General features: G+C 37.9%; 1 protein-coding gene across 1 annotated transcript in view; it reads right to left on the bottom strand.

Moving 5' to 3' along the window:
• LOC122817026 (fer-1-like protein 4) overlaps positions 1 to 21,308 on the bottom strand; it is a 1,119,105-nt gene that overhangs the window by 468,716 nt on the left and 629,081 nt on the right. The window contains exons 23-24 of the mRNA XM_044090141.1: positions 7,564 to 7,747; positions 1,833 to 1,957 (exon numbers count right to left, since the gene is read on the bottom strand). Coding sequence (XP_043946076.1) covers positions 1,833 to 1,957; positions 7,564 to 7,747 — 309 coding nt within the window. The remainder of the gene's footprint in view (positions 1 to 1,832; positions 1,958 to 7,563; positions 7,748 to 21,308) is intronic.

The raw sequence follows: 21,308 nt of genomic DNA on the forward strand, positions 1-21,308 counted from the left end.
TGCATAATGATGCAAAGGTAGCTACACAGATATTAGCTACTTCAACAGTGCAGGTGTAACTGCTGGTCTAGGTTGGCTCCACAGAAGTGAGTGAAGGTTGGGAAAGGAGGCTATTAAAATGATAGCAACTATGAATATGTCCAGATATATGTCAGCAGAGTTACTGTTAAAATGATAGAAATGCGACTGAGATCAGCAAGCAAGACAGAATGGCACCTGCAGCCAGAAAATATCTGTGCAGAACCAACTAACTGATCCTAAGAGAGACAAACTGAGGACAAAATATTCATTGACATGAGCAAGTTCTTTAATGCTACCATGTGCAACCAGAGGCTTGAGTCAGCTATAACATTAAGATCAATATGCAAACAAAAAAACACACGTACAGTCCCAACACAGGAGCAGGCAGAGACAGTTGTAAAATCCAACGCATTTATTTGAATAAAAACAGGGATAAGCGCTTTCGCGTATTAGTACACTTCTTCAGATCACAAAATGAAATAAAACAGCCTTGTTTAAATATAACTGATTAGTCCAATTAATTCAAATCCTCCAATAAGCACTTCACATCAAATTATAGTTATTTATATATATATATATGCACATAACATTTTAGGAAAGGAGTTTTATATGACTATATTGTTATTAGAATTTTATGTCTATTTTAAATTATATGTATAAACTCTTGTGACTTATTAGGGAGAAATGCTACTGAAGTCTGTCTAAATAAGGGTTAATTTGATGTGAAGTGCTTATTGGAGGATTTGAATTAATTGGACTAATCAATCAGTTATATTTAAATAAGGCTGTTTTATTTCATTTTGTGATCTGAAGAAGCGTACTAATACGCGAAAGCGCTTATCCCTGTTTTTATTCAAATAAATGCGTTGGATTTTACAACTGTCTCTGCCTGCTCCTGTGTTGGGACTGTACATGTGTTTTTTTTGCTTGTTCTTCCAGTTTGTAACGGACAGTCCCTGGTTGGTGTGGTGATCTTTGTTGTGGATTAAGATCAATATCTTTACCCAGAGTCAGTATTTAGTTGCCATGAAGGGAGGCTTCCCTGTTAAAGGAAACCATATACTCCCTCTTTAGGAAGAACCACTGTTTTCTGGCCTTCCAACCCCACCTCCTTCAAAGGCCCAACAGCTTTACAGCAACATTAAAGAAATGAACAGAATAACATCTGCATCCTGCAGTGAATTTTATTAAAACTTCCCAGTTACTGTCTTAATGTCTTTATCCACTACAATATCTTTAGCATGACTGATACGTGTAGCATAGATCTAAAGTAGCTGACCTCTCGGTTTTCTTTTCAGCATGTTCATGTCTGAAGTATGTCTTTTAGAGGACTCTTGGATTTTATATTCTGGCTATTTTAATTTCAGCTCAATATGTTTTTGCTACATGCTGACTTACTGATTTCTGAAAATGGCAGAAATGGTGTAAGCAACAGTCAAGTCATGGCACTGAGACTTGGGAATTGCAAGCGACAGACAGATCAAATAAGCTCCACCTCCTACTTTAATCCTCTATCTGTATACTCAGCTGTATGCACCAACAATTCTAATAATCTGCAATATATTGCACATGGTTACCAACAATTCTAAGTTATTTTCACTAACCTGAGATGAATATCTACACTGTTATTAGGTATGTTCAACCGCTGGAGTCTTTTTTATCAGGTATGTGCAATCTCTCAAGTCTTTTGTGTTACAAGACCTCTGCAAAAATTAAATTATTCTCATTTTCATACTACATAAAATGTTTATAGCTGATCTTTGTGGGTTAATCACATTTCTTTTAGACAGCTTTTTCCATGTTTTACTTACCCTAGTGTGCAGGCACTGTGTTGCAAATACGACTCTGGCAAAAGGATCAGACAGTCCATTGTCATCAGCAGGCAAGACTCCACGGGCCTGGTACATGTGAGCTCGGAGCTGGAAGTAACTCATATCTGAGGAAGAAAGATTAAAAAAAAAAAGTTTAAAGGATGGAGTCACATGCAACATAAACCTAAAACCGACAGTCAAGCATATTTTAAAATACAAAATGTAGCTATAAAAGACACTATTTTCCCTAAAATAGAAAAATGTTTACTACCTCTATAGATGAATGAAAGACATATACACTATACTCAAATGATTGTAGAAGAACTGGCATCTTGGGACAAAATCTCACATAGGGAAGGGCCACTGATCTACAGTGTGAACTGACTGAGAAATGGTGTAGTGTCTTCCTGGATACTTTGGCTAAGATACAGATATGATTACTGAAGTCCTCTGGGCACTAAGCTGTCAAGCAACCACTGTATGAGTAATACTGACAACACATGCTTGGATATCACCATCAGTAGCTTCCGATAAGTTTATCTTACTATGGCACACGGGTTAGTTTTAATGAATCCTACCACTGAATGAGATTAAAAAGGTAGATACATTATTTCTATTTCCAGACTGGAAGGTGGACAAGCTATGATTTTTAGAAACCTGCAGAATTGCTATTTTACTGCACTTTGTTACTGGAAATATGTTTGTGGAAGGGGAATTTAGGTTGTATTTACATTAAGGGTAGTAGTACCCTCTTATTTATATGCATTCTTAATTCAATGGCTACACACTTCAAGTGTGGCACAATTTTATTACCAATAAAAAACATCATTCGGATTTCTATTCTTTAGTGATCCAATTATACTTCAAAAGCCCCTTCAGAGACAAGTACCTTGTCTTTTGCTCAGCCTGCACTTACCTCTCTTTTAACTCACATGTGAATATAATTCTGAGCAGGTAAGGAAAAAACATGTGAAATGGTGTTTGAAATGTGTGCTGTTATATCAGAAATTTTACAACTATAAATAAAAAGGAAAACATATTGAGAATCGAAAATAATCCTACTGCTAGGAGAAGAAATGAACACTTACAAACAGTGGCACAGAGAGACTGGTTGCAATAAAAAAATGCTCTGCAAAAACAATTGAAAAATATGTATCACCACCCCTTACAACTTTCTGTGAGATTAATTATTTAACATTTGATTTCCAGGATTTGCTGGTTTACCAAATGTACTTCAGTGCAGTCAAAACATGTGCAAATATTTTCCAGCACAGTAACACATATGCAAGCAGGTTATTACTTAATGAAAGTAAAATATCAATAGGGTGACATGGCATGTGATACTAGCTGCACTGGTTTCTTTGTTTTTATATCTTCTGTAACTTGATATCAGAAGTGCATGCAGCATGTATAAAAACAATGTTGTGAGGCAGATACAAAAAGCACATATCAAAAAGTAATTTGCTTCAAAATTTTAAACTGGGATTTTCTCAGCTTCTTCCACAGGATGCATTTCAGTATATAAGCTAGTAGATGAATGAGGTCACCCAGTAGTGATGAAAAAAAAAACTCAAGGTAAGAGGAGACATGTAGTGGTTTAATTTTCTCTGGGCTGTCTATTCAAAAGATTCCATTTCTTTCTCATAAATATCCTGATATGCCATGTTTAGAAGGTATCAGTACAAAGTCTGATTGTCCCAATACTTTGGAGCACATCTTCCAGAGGTAATTACTTATCGCATTTAAACCACTTTGCAGGTAGATAAATAAGGCCCACGAAAACAGGGAGAATTTCCAAGCAGTGTATACTGTTGTTATAGTACAAAAAGTTGAAGACCCATGTACTTACAAGATTTGACAACACTGACATGTAAAGTTACAGCATCTCTTGTGAAAGAAAAGGTCATTGGGGCATGGCCAGCCTACTGGTGCAGTTGTGGTGTTTCTCTCTTTGAATCCAGGAGCTTAGGTTGAGGAACACTATTTCAATGTCACAAGGCTGACAAAGGACAGGAAGAACAATGAAGATCTAGCACTCATCCACCTTCTCTGGACAGGTTGCTGCAGTAAACTCTAGATACCTATCAGAGTTCATAGTCTTCCATACATTACAAAACACGCTGGTAAAACATATAATGTACCACTGCAGACTCAACCTCTCCTACAATGTTAAGAAAATTAATGTCTATGATTCCCCATAGACAAAAAGAACTGGGAGTTGTCTATTGACTTCTGTTTACCAGAACCACTAAGTATCAACCAACTTGTGAGGCAGGTGCAGTTGGGTGTCCAGTTCAGGGCATAAGCCAGGGTAGAGGGTAGCCGTGCTGCTACATGAAGATATTCCCAAGCAAATGAGATGTCTACATAACTAAAGCCTGAATAAGTCATAATTACATGTGTCTTACCATTCAAAGTTTAAATCACTGCATTGTTTGTAAGTCATCAGTTGTACCTCCCAGTAATTCTGGCTTGGGCCATACCTGAAGATGGTATTTTAGGATCATTCTATGTCATCATATAAATAAGTAATGGCATTTTATTCAATTATGTGAAGGACATGAGCTATTAGCTTCTAGCTTTCCACAAAACTGCTGTAATATATCAGTATACAGCTTTAACAAATTGCACCTTGCTTTATGTATCTGTTCAGAAATGTATATCATGTGGTCACATATCCTGTATAGCTGTGCAATCTAAAGTACATGCTTTCAAAGTCAGCTGCATATATACAGCTCATCCTCACATATCTCATTTTACAGTATGAAAAATAAATTAAACTAAGTCATGCCATCTTTCATTTGAGAAATGGTTTGATGGCTTACACCCGGTAACCTTTCTCTTCAGGGTTATTAATCTGAGAAATACAATTGTGGATTCAGAAATTCCATTTGTTCCTACATGCAATTAACATCTCAAAAAAGCTCAAAGTATGCTACTCCTCTGCACATCCCAGAAGATGAATCCCTGAAACTTTATAATCCATTTGAGTTTTGAGAGGAATAAGTGAGAATATTACAATGGTGGCACAAATGTTTCAGAGTTACTGTGAGATAAGAAAGAATTTTCTGTTTGTTTGCCATTTCTTCTTTTTCATGATGACACAGAATTCTATAGATTGTTTTAGTGTATGTTACTGAACTGAAGAACAGACTCCAACACTGGTCAGATACAGAAGTATGTGTGGTATCAGAACTGACCAGACAAAGAACAAATTACTGAACAAATCAGATGTAAAATTAAGGCAAGTCACTGATATGGGCACTGTGAGTTAATCCACCTTGTTACAATTAAAACAGATAATTGAAGAATTTGCTGTGTGTAAAGTGGCTTATGAGATGGAGGATCTAAAAATAAGTAAAAAATGAAATAAAATTAAATGATCTGAAAACCCCCTGACAAAAATAAAAAGGTAGGCAAACATGAAGCACAGAAAGCCTCATACAGCAGTTGTGAAGTTGTGACTCTAAGCATAAAACTGTATCCTACCATTAATCAATTCTGTAGACACTAAAGCAAACTGGATCATTTTGCTAAAGTATGTGAAGTGAGACAAACAAATTTACAGAAAGAAGGAGGAAAAAGTTCAGAATTAAAAAGTGTAGTATTTAAGCAAGGCAGTAGATCACAGCACAATGCAATGTCTGTTCAGATGTTCAAAGCAACAGATCATTAATGTATGAAATCCACACTATGAACTATGAAGACAAGAAAGATAGCTCACAAGTAGCCCCATTACCTTAGGGAAGAACCCCAGTATTGCTAGAGCTAGCACAGGATGCCTAGTGACTGAAGTAAATAACATTAAAATTAATATTACCATAATATTTATTATATTCACTCAACAGAAATGTAACCTCAACTAAAATATTTACGACTTTGACCTCAGAGTTGACAAAAATGATCACTGATGGATGATCTCCATATACTAGACTACCCTACGTATCACACAGAAAGGAAGAATGAATTATAATTCAGTTACATGCTAAAGACAGAGTATAGTTATACTAGAAATTGGGACAATATCCAAATGCCATTTGAAAATGTCCAGCCTGTAATGTTAAAAGTCAGACATGTTATCAGACTTGGTTTTGTAATCATAAAACCATACTTAGGTGTTCACTATTAACATCTTACAGGAAAATCACAAGTCTCTAGTCAATACTCTCATATTTCTAGGAAGAAGAGAAGAATGTATCCAATACAAGATGAAATAGCCTAACCCAATTAGTTATGGGCTCTTTGTGGCAAGAAAACATTACAGAGGCTTCCTCTATGCTGTTAGGGACTTTAGTGATTTATCATCATTTATTCTTGGTGGCTTATTGAACCCATAATACAAGCCACATTATGCCAATTTCATTATTTATGAATCCCACCCACTGTCTTGCTTGCTTTTTTCATTGTAGCAATTTATTTACTAGAAGTAGAAAACCATCCCCCTGTACTTTTTAATTATCAGATCGGCCACTCCCATTTCTCCTGGAAGTCAATTTATTACGCTTCTAGCTTTAAGCAGACTTTTATTCTGTACATGCATATTCCTCTCTTTAAGTTAATTATAATCATTGACTCTATCAGTCCATTTAAGGTATCTTATCTCATTTTAACCCTCCACCTGATATACAAACATTCATTTTCGTGTGTTGGTAAACAAATAAAAATTGATAGAAAAGACACAGTTTGTAAAGTGTACATCTCTTTAGGCTGAAATAGTATAATTCCTGGATTTTCTAATAATTTTCTCAGTGCAGTGTCACATGCTGTGACATTAAATGGAACATACTTTCTTCAAAGCACCCTCTTACATGTTCACCATAGTAGATGTCAATCATACTGAGTATGTATATGTTGTACTCCTCATGTCCATCTGGGGGATGACCATCTCTTAGTGCAGTGGCAGTCCTTCACCTTGAGTATCAATGCAGTTCATTAGGTGATTGATTTCTACATTCCCTGCTGATCTTATAATGACTCTCAAAGCCTGGTCCTTGGTTGAGAGATTAAATAATGAACTAAACATTCCATAAACTGGCAGGATTGTTATTCTGAATTCCTGCATTATATTACAACCCTTACATAGCTTTTTATTAACATGTGTGGTTTCTTTTGACTATCATGTATCTAGCTGCCCTTCATAATGGAAGAATTTATTACAGTCCCCATAAATACAGGTGCTTAGGCTTTTGTTGTACCCATCAACCCCTAGTGCACCCCTTGTATTTTTCTAAGGTGGGGTGTAGGGCACTTTGCATTGAGTTCTACTTCACTTATGTCATTGATAAACCCTTCATAAGCCTTTCATTCTTTATATGCCTGATACTACCATTAAACCTCATGTCAACGGTACTAGAGATTTAATGTGGAGTCTGGGCCTGAAACCCTCTCAACCCCCCCATAGGGCAAAAGGATTATCATTACTATCATTATCCATTCAGTCTTCCATTATTAGACACACTAGTGAAATATGGCTTATCAATTAGGCAATCAAACTTACTTATCCGTGTGTCACTAGGCTAGCCCAAACCTATCTTCAAAATAAGAGAACCAATGGTAAAAAAATGTAAATGAAAGTAATCAATTATACTGCATAACCAAACAGAATAACACACCTACATGTTTTGAAATGGTCCCAGATTACATGAATACATTACTGCAATTTTTTTCTGGCCCACCACAAGTACCACTCCTGACAAATGATAAGTAAATAAAGTGTGATCCTGTCATTTACCTTGACTCTCAAGTTTACAAGGTGGCAAGCCTGCAGGAATATCAACAGTTCTTGTAGCTTCTTCATAGATGGGTCGGAACTCTTCTGGAAGGCTACTGATGCTGTTCTTAGCATACCTGACCACACCGAGCCACAGATACATTTCTAATTTAGCAAAGATCTCTCCAACACTTGATCCTGGGGCCTGAGGGAAGAAAACATTTCAAGCAGTGAATGGAAGGATTTCAAAACATTACCAGACCTTAAAACAACGAGGCTGCAGAGATCATTACAGTTACAAAATGCTGTTAAATCCTACCTATTCAAATGTAGTGGAATTTGGAAATTTTAAATGTGTGCAATATATCACAGTTACTTTATTATGCACTACGTAATTCTGGCATCTTTTTTTCTTCACACCAAAGTCTGCCTCTTACTAAAGCAATCTGCTAATTATCACGATCTGGATGTGCCATGATCCCCAGATACTGTGCAGCTAAACAAGTAAGTTTATTTTTATTTCCCTTGAGTAATCCTAAATGAATGCTAGTGGAACACAATTACACAAATATTCTAAAACTGTAACACAAGACATATATGTGCATGAAGGATGAGTGTAACAAGAATGAAGAAGACCACATCTATTTTTTGTGGTTAGATGATGATAAAGTGCAAGGATTTTACATGTTCTTCTTTTTATCTATATGGATGTTCAAATAGTGATCTCATTAAAAGAAGGGGTAAAAGAAGAGACAACCCCATGATAAACTCAAAAAACTGTTTTTGACTTTTTGTCCTACTCTCATCTTATATGAATAGCTCAAGTTCATTGTGAATGCACAGGATTTTCAATGGACATCAGCAAATATAGATGTTTGCCAAAGGAATTCACTTAAAAAGACAGGTCATTAAACAAAAATAAGTTTTCTGCACTGGGCTAAGAACCTATGACATGCACCTCTAAATTATTTATTCTTACTCCAGGGATGTACCATTTCAAACAAAGTCCTATCCTGCCCAGTGAATTATATTTTCAGATTCTATAGCTACTGAAGTATGTGGCAAAATTCTATAATTTATTTCATGAAGAACCCATCTAAATGGGTATGGGTATTTGCAGTTTAGTATATATATATATATATATATATATATATATATATATATATATATATATATATATATATATATATGTGTGTGTGTGTGTGTGTGTGTGTATATATATATATATATATATATATATATATATATATATATATATATATAAAATGGAGTTCCAGTCTAGAATGGTTTAGTTAAAACAATGAGGCTCCACAGATCATTATGACCGAAATAAATGAAGGAAATTATTTTATATGCAAAGAGGTACTTTATGGTTAATTTAACTCAAAAGATGCACTAAATAAGTATCTATAAACTATTATAAGAAGTTAGCATGATACATGCCATTTTTTTTACAATAAGAAGCATGGCGTCTTCTTAACCAATCCTGTTTGGTACAACATGCAAAAGGAAGTCTTAATATGGTTTAACAGTGGAAAGTCAATGTAAGCAGGCAGGAAGGAATGAATGTAAAAGGGATATAGAATTTATAAAGAAAGGCACACTCAGAAGATCCTTTGTGTAAGTTGGACTCATAACAGAAGATGCTCGAATGAGCACTGCTGCAGAATCCTTAATTATACAGGTCATATCCTGCCAAGGAGATAATGGCTGGTCAGTGTCCAAAGCTTCAGAGCACCTTGCATGTGCTCAAACTGTCAAGCAGCTCAAACTGAGCTCACTAAAAGACAAGTTATGGTACAGAGCACTTAGAGCTTTTCTGCCAGCAGAAAGAGGGAGGCTGAGCCCTGAATTTGTGTTACTGATTGGGTTTGGTTGCTCCTCCTCATTTTCCCTTTCTTGGTTCTGCATCCCCTGATTTTCACCTTACCTCCATGCACTCTTCCCCTGTCCCCTCCCCACTTTATCCCACAACCCTTCCCTGAAATCTACATAGTAGTGGTGTTACTCATAGCTCCATCTTTACTTTGCCCCTGCCTCATGGTGTGGCCATTGGCATGCTAGCTGGTAAGTGTTCTGCAGTCTTTTCAACTTGCTCCCATGCTGGTAGACACAAGCTGCATATAAATCATTGTTAAATGTGTATGGCATTATTTAACTGCTGTCTTTGCATACCGTGAACTGTTACTGGTGTAATACAGTCTGGTAGTTTAGGCTTGTGATTGCTTGTCTATTACAAGGTAGTAACACGGACATTTATGCTATGTTTAAAGCTGCTATAATGGCAAATGTGAGTAGTAGGTTAGAATTTCTGTATCTGCTGCACTGTAGCTGTTTACTATTATGAGATTGGAGTTTCTGTTAATATTCTTTGCTAGGCCTCTGCTCCTGTAACTGCTCTAGTTTAAATGCTTATGTGTACTGTACCACTTTTATAAGACAGTTCTACTCTTTTTTTCTGCTTGCTATCTCCCTAAACTGCTTCTCTTCCCTCATTTCCAAAAGTACTGGTGTCTTACTTTCCCCTGAAAGCGCAGCATATAATGTATGCAGTCGTTTAATGAGTCCTTTCTGAAGACTCTGCAAACTATCAATGTAATTGTTTAACTACCTCCTTTCTGTACCTTCTGTTACCTTCCTTTCCCCTTATCTTCTTCTTCTTCTTTCAGCTGCTCCCGTTAGGGGTCGCCACAGCAGATCAACTGTTTCCATTTCTTCCTGTCCTCTGCATCTTGCTCTGTCACACCAACCACCTGCATGTCCTCTGTCACCACATCCATAAACCTTATCTTAGGCCTTCCTCTTTTTCTGCTACCTGCATCTCCATCCTTAGCATCTTGTTCCCAATATACTCTGCATCCCTCCTCAGCACATGTCCAAACCAATGTAATCTTGCCTCTCTGGCTTTGTCTCCAAACTTTCCAACCTGGGCTGACCCTCTAATATACTTATTCCTAATCCTGTCCAACCTTGTCACACCCAGTGCAAATCTTAACATCTTCAACTCTGCCATGTCAAGCTCTGACTCCTGCCTTTTTGTCAATGCCACTGTCTCCAACCCATATAACATAGCTGGTCTCACTACCCTCTTGTATTCCTTTCTCCTTATAAGTTAGTATATTCTGTCCATAGCTAACTGATAGGTTAATAGATGTGTTTGTGTTCCTGTGTCTTATCTCTTTGCTGTCCTTTTGTTCTAATTCTAAACCCGTTTCTCTTCTGTTTTTATTCCAGCCTGCTAAGCCCTTTTTAAACTCGGGCGCTTTTCCCCAACCATGTGGAAACCATCTTCTATTCACTACTCCCTAGGAGACATTGCCTGGACGGACGCTACTCCTGCTCATTGTTAATTACTAGAGTTTAACATAATTTTAAAGTGTAGGTGATTTTCACTGTTGTTTTTTGGAAAGAAAACTGACTAGTTTTCTACTGTTACTAGCATTTCAATGCAGCGTGCACTCCAGCTGGCTACTACCTTGTACTTTTTTAAACCCCCATTCACATCCTTTGCACTGTATAGCAGTTGCATTGCCTTGAAAATGCCACTAGGTGGCAGTATAAGGCCATACAATCATTATCATTTCTCCATTTACTTTGCCCAACAGTTCTCCAGCTCTCATTTACTTTTATTTTCATCTAATCTCCTGGCAACTGGCCTTTTCAGAGTCTGCTAACTTCAGAGAGCTCTACCTTCCATAAGCTCCAGACCTTTGGTCAACTATAAACACACACTTACCTGTAAGTTTCCAGTTGCTCAGACACAAAGTAAGGGATTTGTGTTACTGATTGGGTTTGGTTGCTCCTCCTCATTTTCCCTTTCTTGGTTCTACCCGCTCCATTCACCCTGCGGGCAAACTCCGCTACCCTACCTTACCCCCAATTCTCACCCACCCACCCCCAGTAGCCCTAGACTTATACTTCTTAAACTTCTCCCTCTATCCAAACCAACAAATTAGATAGTTCTACTACCTAAGCTTTTACACCACACCCTTCCTCCACATAACCAATCACTAGCTCCCATTACTTAGGGTAATATAACCTGCTCTCATATCTTTACTTTGACTTTCACCAGTCTTACCTATCTTATAGGACTCTTAATCAAACTCTGCATCATGCCTATAATAACTAACTCGCCTTTTACCAAAATACTTCTCATTGCCACACTTATACCCATTCTAACCTCAGCCTATCTCCTAACTGCCTTCAAACATTTTAATTATTCTCAATTTCACTATCCTTATAAACAAACAACCATACAATCTCTCACTACCTCTCTCAATCATATAAATATAACATCCACACCAAGCTACCTTCTATCAAAGTACCACAGACTGGCCCACATTACATACAATACCATAATAAACAGGAAAGTTCAGTATCATATCAGTTAAAACATAATCCTTTGCTTAGACTAATAAAATAATCCTTAGAAGATGGAGACATCCATCCTAATCCAGGCCCAACCAATGTCCTAGTCACTAGTTCTCATACTCTCAATCCCTCTATTCCACTCTCCCCTACCAAACTCTCCAACTCACTCCTGATAGCACATCTCAACATCCGTAGCTTAAATAACAAAGTGGCCCACCTCCATGCTCTCTTGGATGTTTACTCCTTTGATATCCTATGTTTGACAGAAACATGGTTAAAACCTGGCACTCAAGATAATGAAATCACACCTCCAGGCTACAATATATTGAGACTTGATCACAACAAAAGAAAGAAAAGGGTGTAGCAATTCTATTCAAAGATGGCCTAATAGTTACCTCTTCATCCTACAACCCTCCTATGAACAATAATGCTGAACTACTCATCTCCGAAATACAGCTCAACTCTAATAAATCTATATATATATATATCAGCTGTATCTATTTACCTCCTGGGAACAACATCAGTACACTAGAAAATATACTTAGCTGGGTTGCATCAACCTTCCCACAAGAAACTATAATCCTAGGTGACTTTAATATTGATTGGATGAGCATCAATACTGAACATCCAACTTCCCATATTAACCTTCATGGCTTCTCTCAAACCATTACTTCCTCGACTAGAATTAACAAACCAAATAAAAAAGAGACTACCTCAGACTGGATTCTTATAAACAACTTTCAACAAACTTATAGGGTAGGGACCTTCCCTGATGATGTAAGTGATCACTCAATGACCTACATAATCAGGGAAAAGATTAATATCCCCACAAGATGTAGGACAATTCGAAACAACAAGCATTTTAACCTAGGGCTATTCCAAAGTGAACTTAGTGCTTGTAATTGGTCTCCCCTAAAAAACCCTCCCACTTGAAGATGCTGTCAAATACTTTAACTCTAGATTCTTAACTATCCTTGACCAGCATGCACCTAAGCATACCATCAGAATTAAGTCAAAACCAGCATCTTGGCTCTCTAAAGAAACCAAACAAAAAATCCTACTCAGAAAGAAATCCGGGGCTAGGTGGCAAAGTACTAAAAATCCAGCAGATCAACAAGTATTTAGACAGCTGAGAAATATGACAAAAAAGCAATAGTTTCAGATAAAAAAGACTTCTACTGTAAAATGCAGCAAACACACCAAAATGATCCACAGACATTCTGGGCAAGTATCAATAGACTCCTACACCCTGGTCACTCTAATACACCAACCCCAACAGACGCTAACCATGAGAACCCCATCGAAACTGCTAACACCTTCAATACCTTCTTTGCTGAGGCCATACAATCTTTGGCCAGCCAGCTATCCCCTGATAACTCTAGCTCTCCTATCCCCAATACAAGCCCTCTTCCTACATTCCAATTACAACCCATCTCTACTAATTTTATTTACAAACTCATCCAAAAACTAGAGCCTTGTACTCCATCTGCTGACCAGATCCCAGCTGAGTATCTGCAAAAATCAGCTACATCTGTAGCCTATCCTATATCTATACTTATAAACAGAACCATTAATGAGGGAACCATCCCAGCCATGTGGAAAATTTCTCACATCATCCCCCTACATAAAAGTGGTAACTCAAATGAATACTCTAACTATCGACCTATCGCCCTACTATCCCCTTTAGCTAAAATCATGGAAAGATGCATTCATCATCAGCTACTTAATCATTTAATTCAGCACAGCATACTAGCTAATACCCAGCATGGTTTTAAGCCATTCCATAGTAGCACTACCACCCTCTTATCCTTCACTGATTCTATTAACAGATACCGTAATAATAATAATATTCTCTCTTCAGCTCTCTTTATTGATCTTTCAAAAGCTTTCGACATGGTAAACCACCCTTTGCTTATAAACATTCTCAAATCACTTTCTCTTGATACTCAAGCTATACAATGGTTCTCTTCCTACCTCAGCAATAGACAGCAGGCAGTGCTTTGGGAAAATAATCTATCATCCCACCTGCCAGTCACCCTGGGTGTTCCCCAGGGCTCAATTCTAGGTCCTCTACTATTCTCAATTTTTATCAATGATCTGCATTTAGCTATTCCTCAGGCTACCTGGATACAATATGCAGACGATTCTACACTTATCTGCACAGCCAATTCTTCCTATGAACTGCAATCCCTAACTCAGAAGGTGTTTAACACAGTAGAGACATGTTTTTTAAAATGTTGTCTCCTCTTGAATCCCAAAAAACAAAACTCCTACTCTTTACTCCTACCCGTAAGTCCACCCCAATAGACTTCTCAGTCATCTCTAAAAATGGTACCCTCATTTCTCCTGACTCTACCACCAAACTCCTAGGAATTACAATAGATAACAACCTTAACTTCGACACTCATATTAGCAACACTATAAAAACAGTTAACAGAAAAATGGGCTCCCTATATAGGATCAAACCCTTCCTTACTTCTACAGCTAGAACTACTATTGCCCACTCTCATCTAATCTCTACACTGCTCTATGCCTCACCAATCTACACAAACCTAACAAAAAACAACCTGCTCAAGCTAGCTAGCACATATAATAACATTGCCCGATTTGCCACTGAAAATCACTTCAGAACCCATCACTGTCAGAACCTAAAACAACTAGGATGGCTTGAACTACAGAATCAGCTTCAATTTAACCAACTTATAATTGCCCATAAGGTCCTTAATCAACCTAACAAAACTCCAATACTCTCAAAACTCATAACCCCCTATAAAAATCTTAATACCTTACGCTCATCAAATAAACTACTAGTTAGCATAAGTAAGTCCAACAACATGGCAGGTGACTCTCTCTTCTCAAACACAGCTGGCAAAAACTGGAACCTTCTACCGAGTGAACTTACTTTGCTTCCTTCCCTACCCCTCTTCAAACAAAAACTCAAATTATTCCTTAGAACACACTGGTTATGCCCTTGCAGTAACCCTGAATAAAATTCCACCCCTGCACTACTACTTCCTACTTTCTACTTTCTTACTAGTCAATGTTGCTTAGCATAAATGAAAGCAGGAACTGTAAGAATTCTGTAACGTCTTAATTATTTACGTCTTCTGAACATTACATCCTACATTCTGTACACAGTCATTGCTATGTACAATACAATGTAGTTTGAAATATCTGCTATTACTATTTAATTGTAACCTACTACCTGGTTACTTACTGTTTGTGTTTATTTTATTATAACCTTTAACCTTTGTCAATACTGTTGTATTCTTTGAAGCTTTTCTCCCCAGGCCTCTACTGAAAATGGACATATATCCAGTTAGACTAGCCCGGTCAACAAATGTAAAATAAAATAAAATAAAATAAAATAAATAAATGAAAGGGCTTTATTAGGAACAACAACAAATAAATCTCAACACCCTAAAATACAAAACAATTCAAAAAACAAGGGGGATGGAGGGAGGGGATGGTACTGCAACAGTGGTCATTTGAGCATCTACTGTTATGGTAAGTCCAACTTACACAACTGTACTATGTTCATCATACTGATCACTGCTGCAGTAGCCTTAGCTATATGGGTAGATTATCATAGTTAACTACATTTGGGAGATGGAAGGAGAAGAGTCTAGGAATCCCTGGAGAATGGTCCAAGCAAAGCCTGATCTGGACCTAGAGAAGAAATCAAAATTAAAGTGCTTTGTAAAAGTATGCACAGTGGACCAAGTAGCAGCTTCTAGAATACTTCTAGAATTTAACCCTTTCCAAAAAGCCATAGATGAAGCCAAGGCCCTGGTAGGGAGAACCTTGACCCTGCCTGGAATACATTTGTTATGGTGAGTATAACAAAAAGTAATAGCTTTAGACAACCATTTAGAAATAGTCTGCTTTGACACAGACTGTCCCTTTTTCTTACCTTCACAAGAAATAAACAATTGATCCAAAGAACTGAGAGATATAATTCAGTCAGTACCCACCTGTTTGTGGACATCCAAGGTATGGAGTATTCTTTCTCCCTTATTTTTAGATTCAGTAAAAAAAATGGGGAGATGGATAGTTTGGCTTAAAGTAAATCTGGAATCCACTTTAGGCATAAAAGAAGGATTAGTTCTCAAAGAAACCCTGTTCCTATGGAAAATGATGTAGGGTTGACTCACCATAAGAGCTTGCAACTCAGATACCATTCTTGCAGTGGTCAAAGCAACCACTAAAACTGTTTTCCATGTTAAGAACCGCAAGGCAGCCAAATTAGCTGGTTCAAATGGAGCAAGTGTTAGCTTCTCTAACAAAACCTAAGATCCCAAGGACAGGTCACTGGTTTATTTGGCCCCCTCCTATGCATCTTTCAAGAACATTTTGGCAGAAGACTGCCTTGAAGGAGTAGCATGTATGGGCACACTTGCTGAAATGGCCAGTAAATTAACCTTAATAGAGGAATAAGAAAGGCTATAGGATAGTAACTCACACAAATATTGTAAAACCAGAGAACAATCAGCCCTGGTTGTGTGTTGGTTATGTTTTGGCAACAACTACAAAACCTCTTCCATTTGCTAATATGATTTTCTATTTGCAGGCATTCTTGGCTCTGCTAGCACCTGCTGCACATCCACAGTAAACAACTGGGTAAAAGAAACTAAGACCTTATCATCCAAGCAGTCAATTGAATATGATTGATTTTGGAGTGTATCACACACACCTGTTGTTGTGTGAGTAGATCATATCTATGAGGAAGCTTTTGGTAATTGATCGTGGCAATTTCTGAAAGAAGAGAGAACCACAGTTTCCTACGCCAGAAGGGAGTCAGCAAAATAATACTGAGGGATTCCTTCTGAATTTTCAGATGTGCCGGCAGTTTTAGCAGAAAGGGTGAAAAAGCATACAGAAATATTCCTGTTCAAAGAAAAAGTGTCTGTCTTCCAGACCTTCTTGCTCAGAGTTCCAGAGCATAATTTTGTCAGTTAATAATTCAACAAGGAGGCAAAAAGAACTACTTGAGGAACTCCCCACAGATGGATCAAATATCAGAAGACTGATCTAGTTTCCATTTGTGAGGGTCTGCCCTGGTCCTGCTCAGCTTGTATGACACACAGTTTTGTTCTGATGGAATGTAAGATGCATGTAGAGTGAGACTGTGCTGTGAAGCTAGATTCCAAGCTAATAAGGCTAGTCTGCAAAGGGGGTATGACCTGAACCCCCCCCCCCCTTGCTTATTGATGTACCACATGACTGTGGCATAAATTAAACCACTTTGAAGAGTTCCTGGGGGGCCAGAGATGGTTCAGGGAGTTGAGTGCCTTGATCAGAGGCAAGCATCTCCTAGACATTTATATACTTGCACCTGCCATTGTGCCCACACACCTACACTTTTATCCCTCCTGAAACTGCTTCTCAAGTAAAGTCTTAAGAATCAGTGGTGGAAATCTGCTGTATTCACTAAAAGATTTCTCTTCTGACAAACCCCAGCATTAGGATTTGAAAAATAAAGGGTATTGATGTGAGGACCAAAACATATTTCAGATAACACTGTATCTTTCACATGCAGAGTCTTACCAGGGGTATCATGAGAGTCATAGATGCCATGACACCTAAAATCCTAAGGTATACCCTCATAGTGGCCAAAGTCTATGTGGAAAACCTTATAGACAGATCTAATAAGGATACATTTTTCCTGTGGAAGAAACAGTCTTTGAACTGAGGGGTCTAGTTGACATCCCAGGAACAGTGTGTGAAGAAATCAAGAAAGACTTTTGAATATTCCCTTGGAATACCAGCTTGCGTAAAAGATCTCTCACCCAAGTGAGATATTCCTGACACTTTAAAAAGACTCTGTGAAGATAAACAAGTCATCTAAATAAGGAAAAATGTGGTACCCTATAGGCTGCAATGAGCTATAACTGGAGCAAGACACTTTGTGAGCACTCTTGGTGCAATGGCTATTCCAAAGAGTTAGGTAAAGAACTGATAATGTAATTCAGACACAAAACCTTAAGAAATGTCCCATATATGAATGAATAAGGATGTGATGATAAACATCTTATGCGTCTAGTTTTACAAGGATAATTGAAAGAAGAAAAAGACAGGTTGTGAAGGTTCATCATTTTGAATTAGGGCACTATCACAGACAGATTTAAGAACGATCCAGAACTAGTATCCAAGCATTTTTTGGTACTAGGAACATCCTTGAAGAAAAACCCTTCCCCACTTGGGAAAGAGGAACTGGATCTATCAGTCCTTGGGACAGCATGTGATGAAGAACAATTGGAAACAAAAGAGCCTTATCTGGAGGATGAGGAATGACCCCTGGAAAGGAGGAATTTCCTCCCACTGCCATGTGTAACATTGATGAATGAAATCTAGAACCCATTTGTCTGAAGCAATCTGTTGTCAAAGATGAAAATGGAGATTAAGACTTTCTGGGAAAAAGGGGGGTCCAGGGTGGGAGTGGGTCACAAGGTCTCTTGATTTGTCATTCAGACATATTGGACTGTCCTTGGTTTTGGAGGTTAGAAACTTCTTTTTGAAACATCCTTGCAATTCCTTCTTAAACATCTGTTTACCTGAATTCTTTTGAGGCTATTGATTCTGTTTTTAGCCAAGAATGGAACAAGAGAAACAACATTTGGAAAAGGAGAGCTGAAAAATCTTAGAGATTCCCTGGATCAGCTTGCCCTTTCATCACATTTTTGATCACCTCTGCAGCAGAGGGGTAAAACACTAAATCTCTACCCAAAGGGAGAATTTAAATCCTCATTTTAAAAATCTTCTGGATGATTCTGATGATTCTGAAAATGCAGCCATGCAAACCTCCTTAAACAGTACCAGTGGCCATAGCCCTTGAAACCATATCAACAGAGTCATACGCGCACTGCAAACAATAAGTAGTGGCCTGTACAAAAGAACGAACTACATTATTTAAAGAAGATTTTTCTCCACAGAAAGAAACTTCAGATAACCCATTCCTTATGCTTTTACAATTTGTCAGAACAAACTTTAATAAATGAACCTGACAAATCAAAATTCTGAAAACCAATGTTGCAGACGTATACACTTTTTCTAATACCTATAAATATTTTCCCATCCTTATCAGAAAGAGTAGGATTGGAATTAATTAAGTGCTTAGCAGCAGTGGATTCACCTAAGGTTATAGCTGTGGGGTCAGGTTTGGGAATAGTGTATACAAATGTAAGAGACTGAGGAATTTTATTTATTTATTTGTTTTTTTTTGTTTTTTTTAGCTGGATTGGTTCACTGGGACTGGGGCCCATTTTCATCTGAGACCTGAGGAGAAAAGCTCCGATATAATAAACAAAGTTACAAAAAATGTATAGCAATAAAACAATCATAAAAATCAAAGAAAAATGCAATACAAAATCTACAGAGTTATACAATGTTTACGTATGTGATATAGCAGTTATAGTGCTGAAAGAAGAAGAAGAATAGTTAGGTAGGGTGGTGACCAGTACAAGATGGAGAGTTGGCCAGGTAACTCTTTAGTTCTCTTTTAAAAATGTTGGGAGAGTGATAGAGTGTAGATGATTAGGGAGCTTGCTACAAGTTTGAGACATAGAGCATTTGTAAAGTAATTTGCCTTTCATTTTATTGGATCTGTAGGTGTCCAGTAGGTTTTGGTCACTACTACAGAAGGGTCGAGATGGTTTGTAAGGGGGATAAAAGGTTAGGTAGGCTGGGGCAATTTAGAGGTTTATACAGTATGGAATGTGTAGTTTGAAGCTGAGATACTAGTAGAAGTTGGGTCTATATCAGATCATCGAAACGGCTCATTATTGAATGCCGTAACGTTGAACTGCAAAACCTGAACCCTCACAATATCGAAACCTCAAAACAGTGAATTTTTTCCCAGGGAAAAAAATTGCTGTTCTGAGAAACACACACAGACCACAAGCACATTAAAAAGCAGCAATCCACACACATACATTTAAAAGTTACATCTAACCCTACACTACACTGCACATACACTACTATCTATCCACTTACCTTAACCCAGACCCTAACCCTAAGGTCCATCACTATCGCACACTCACCTCACCTGTGCCCTAACCCTAACTCACTTAACCTGCCCCTAACCCCAAATTCTGTCACAATCGCACACTTACCTGACCCGTGCCCTAACCCTAACTCACCCAACCCATGCCCTAACCTGAACGTCTGCACAATCACACACTTACTTTAACCCAACCCATAACTTTCCACCACATCGCTGAAAACAGCGAAGCCACAACAACGGCCAACCAAATTCTTTCCCTAGGAAAGAATTTGGTTTTGTGCAGCTTCACTGTTTTCAGCATTCGTGATATTGAGCTCGATATTAGATCATTCGAAATTCTGCCGTTTCGATGATCTAATATAGACCAGTAGAAGTTGAGGGAATTCAAGCCATCGAAGCTGTTTGGGGGCAAGGCAATGGTGAGATTTGTATGGTAGGTTACTGGCAAATCTAGCTATATGGTTATATGTCTGATTGAGTTTAGTTAAAAGGTTTGCTTGGAGGTGAATAAGAATTGGGGAGGCATAGAGAAGGCAAGGGAGGAGGTAGGCTTGGGCAAGGGAAGTCCTACAAGCAATAGGCAAGAATTTTTTGTTTCTGTACAACAGTCCAAGTTTTTGGTTAATCTTTTTTATGGACTGTTGTATGTGAATGTCAAATTTCAGTTGATCATCAATAGTGACCCCCAGCAGTTTGGCATGAGAATCTGCATGAATTATTGTGTTATCTAGGGAAGCGATAGAGAATGATGTTCTAAGATTGGCCATTGATTTTGGAAAAAAGAGGAGTAGCTTGGTTTTCTTTGGGTTAAGGATTAGTTGGTTATGGATTAGCCAATGTTCAATGGTGTTAAATGAGGTTTGAGTCAAGGAGTGGAGGTCAGTAGGGTTATTGGAGAGGGTGATACGAGTAGAGTCATCAGCGTATTGGATTAGAGTAGATGTATGGCAAGCTGAGTGAAGGTTATTAGTAAAAATATTAAAGAGAAGGGAGACTAGGATGGATCCTTGGGGAACACCTGTGTTGTTAGGTAAGAAGGGAGAGCAGGTGGACATCCATCTAACAGATTGTTGTTGGTTGGTAAGGTAGCTAGAGAACCAGTTAACAGTGGAAGCAGAGAGGTTGAGTTCAGTTAGTTTGTTAAGAAGCTTAGGGTGGAAGACAGTGTCAAAAGCCTTAGAGAGGTCGAGGACTAGGCATGACACCAGTTTGTTGTCATCTCTGGCTTTGGCTATGGTCTGTGTAAAGGAAAGGAGAGCAATAGAGGTGCTGTGGTGGTGCCTAAATCCATGTTGAGAGGAGATGAGGAGATTTTCCTGGAGTAAGTATTTGAGAAGCTGAGAGTGAATGCATTTTTCAAGGATTTTAGAAAGAGGTGACAGGATGGCAATAG

This window comes from Protopterus annectens, chromosome 12.part0 (genome assembly GCF_019279795.1).
Source record: "Protopterus annectens isolate FY-2018-M chromosome 12.part0, PAN1.0, whole genome shotgun sequence".
Lineage (NCBI taxonomy): Eukaryota > Metazoa > Chordata > Ceratodontiformes > Protopteridae > Protopterus > Protopterus annectens.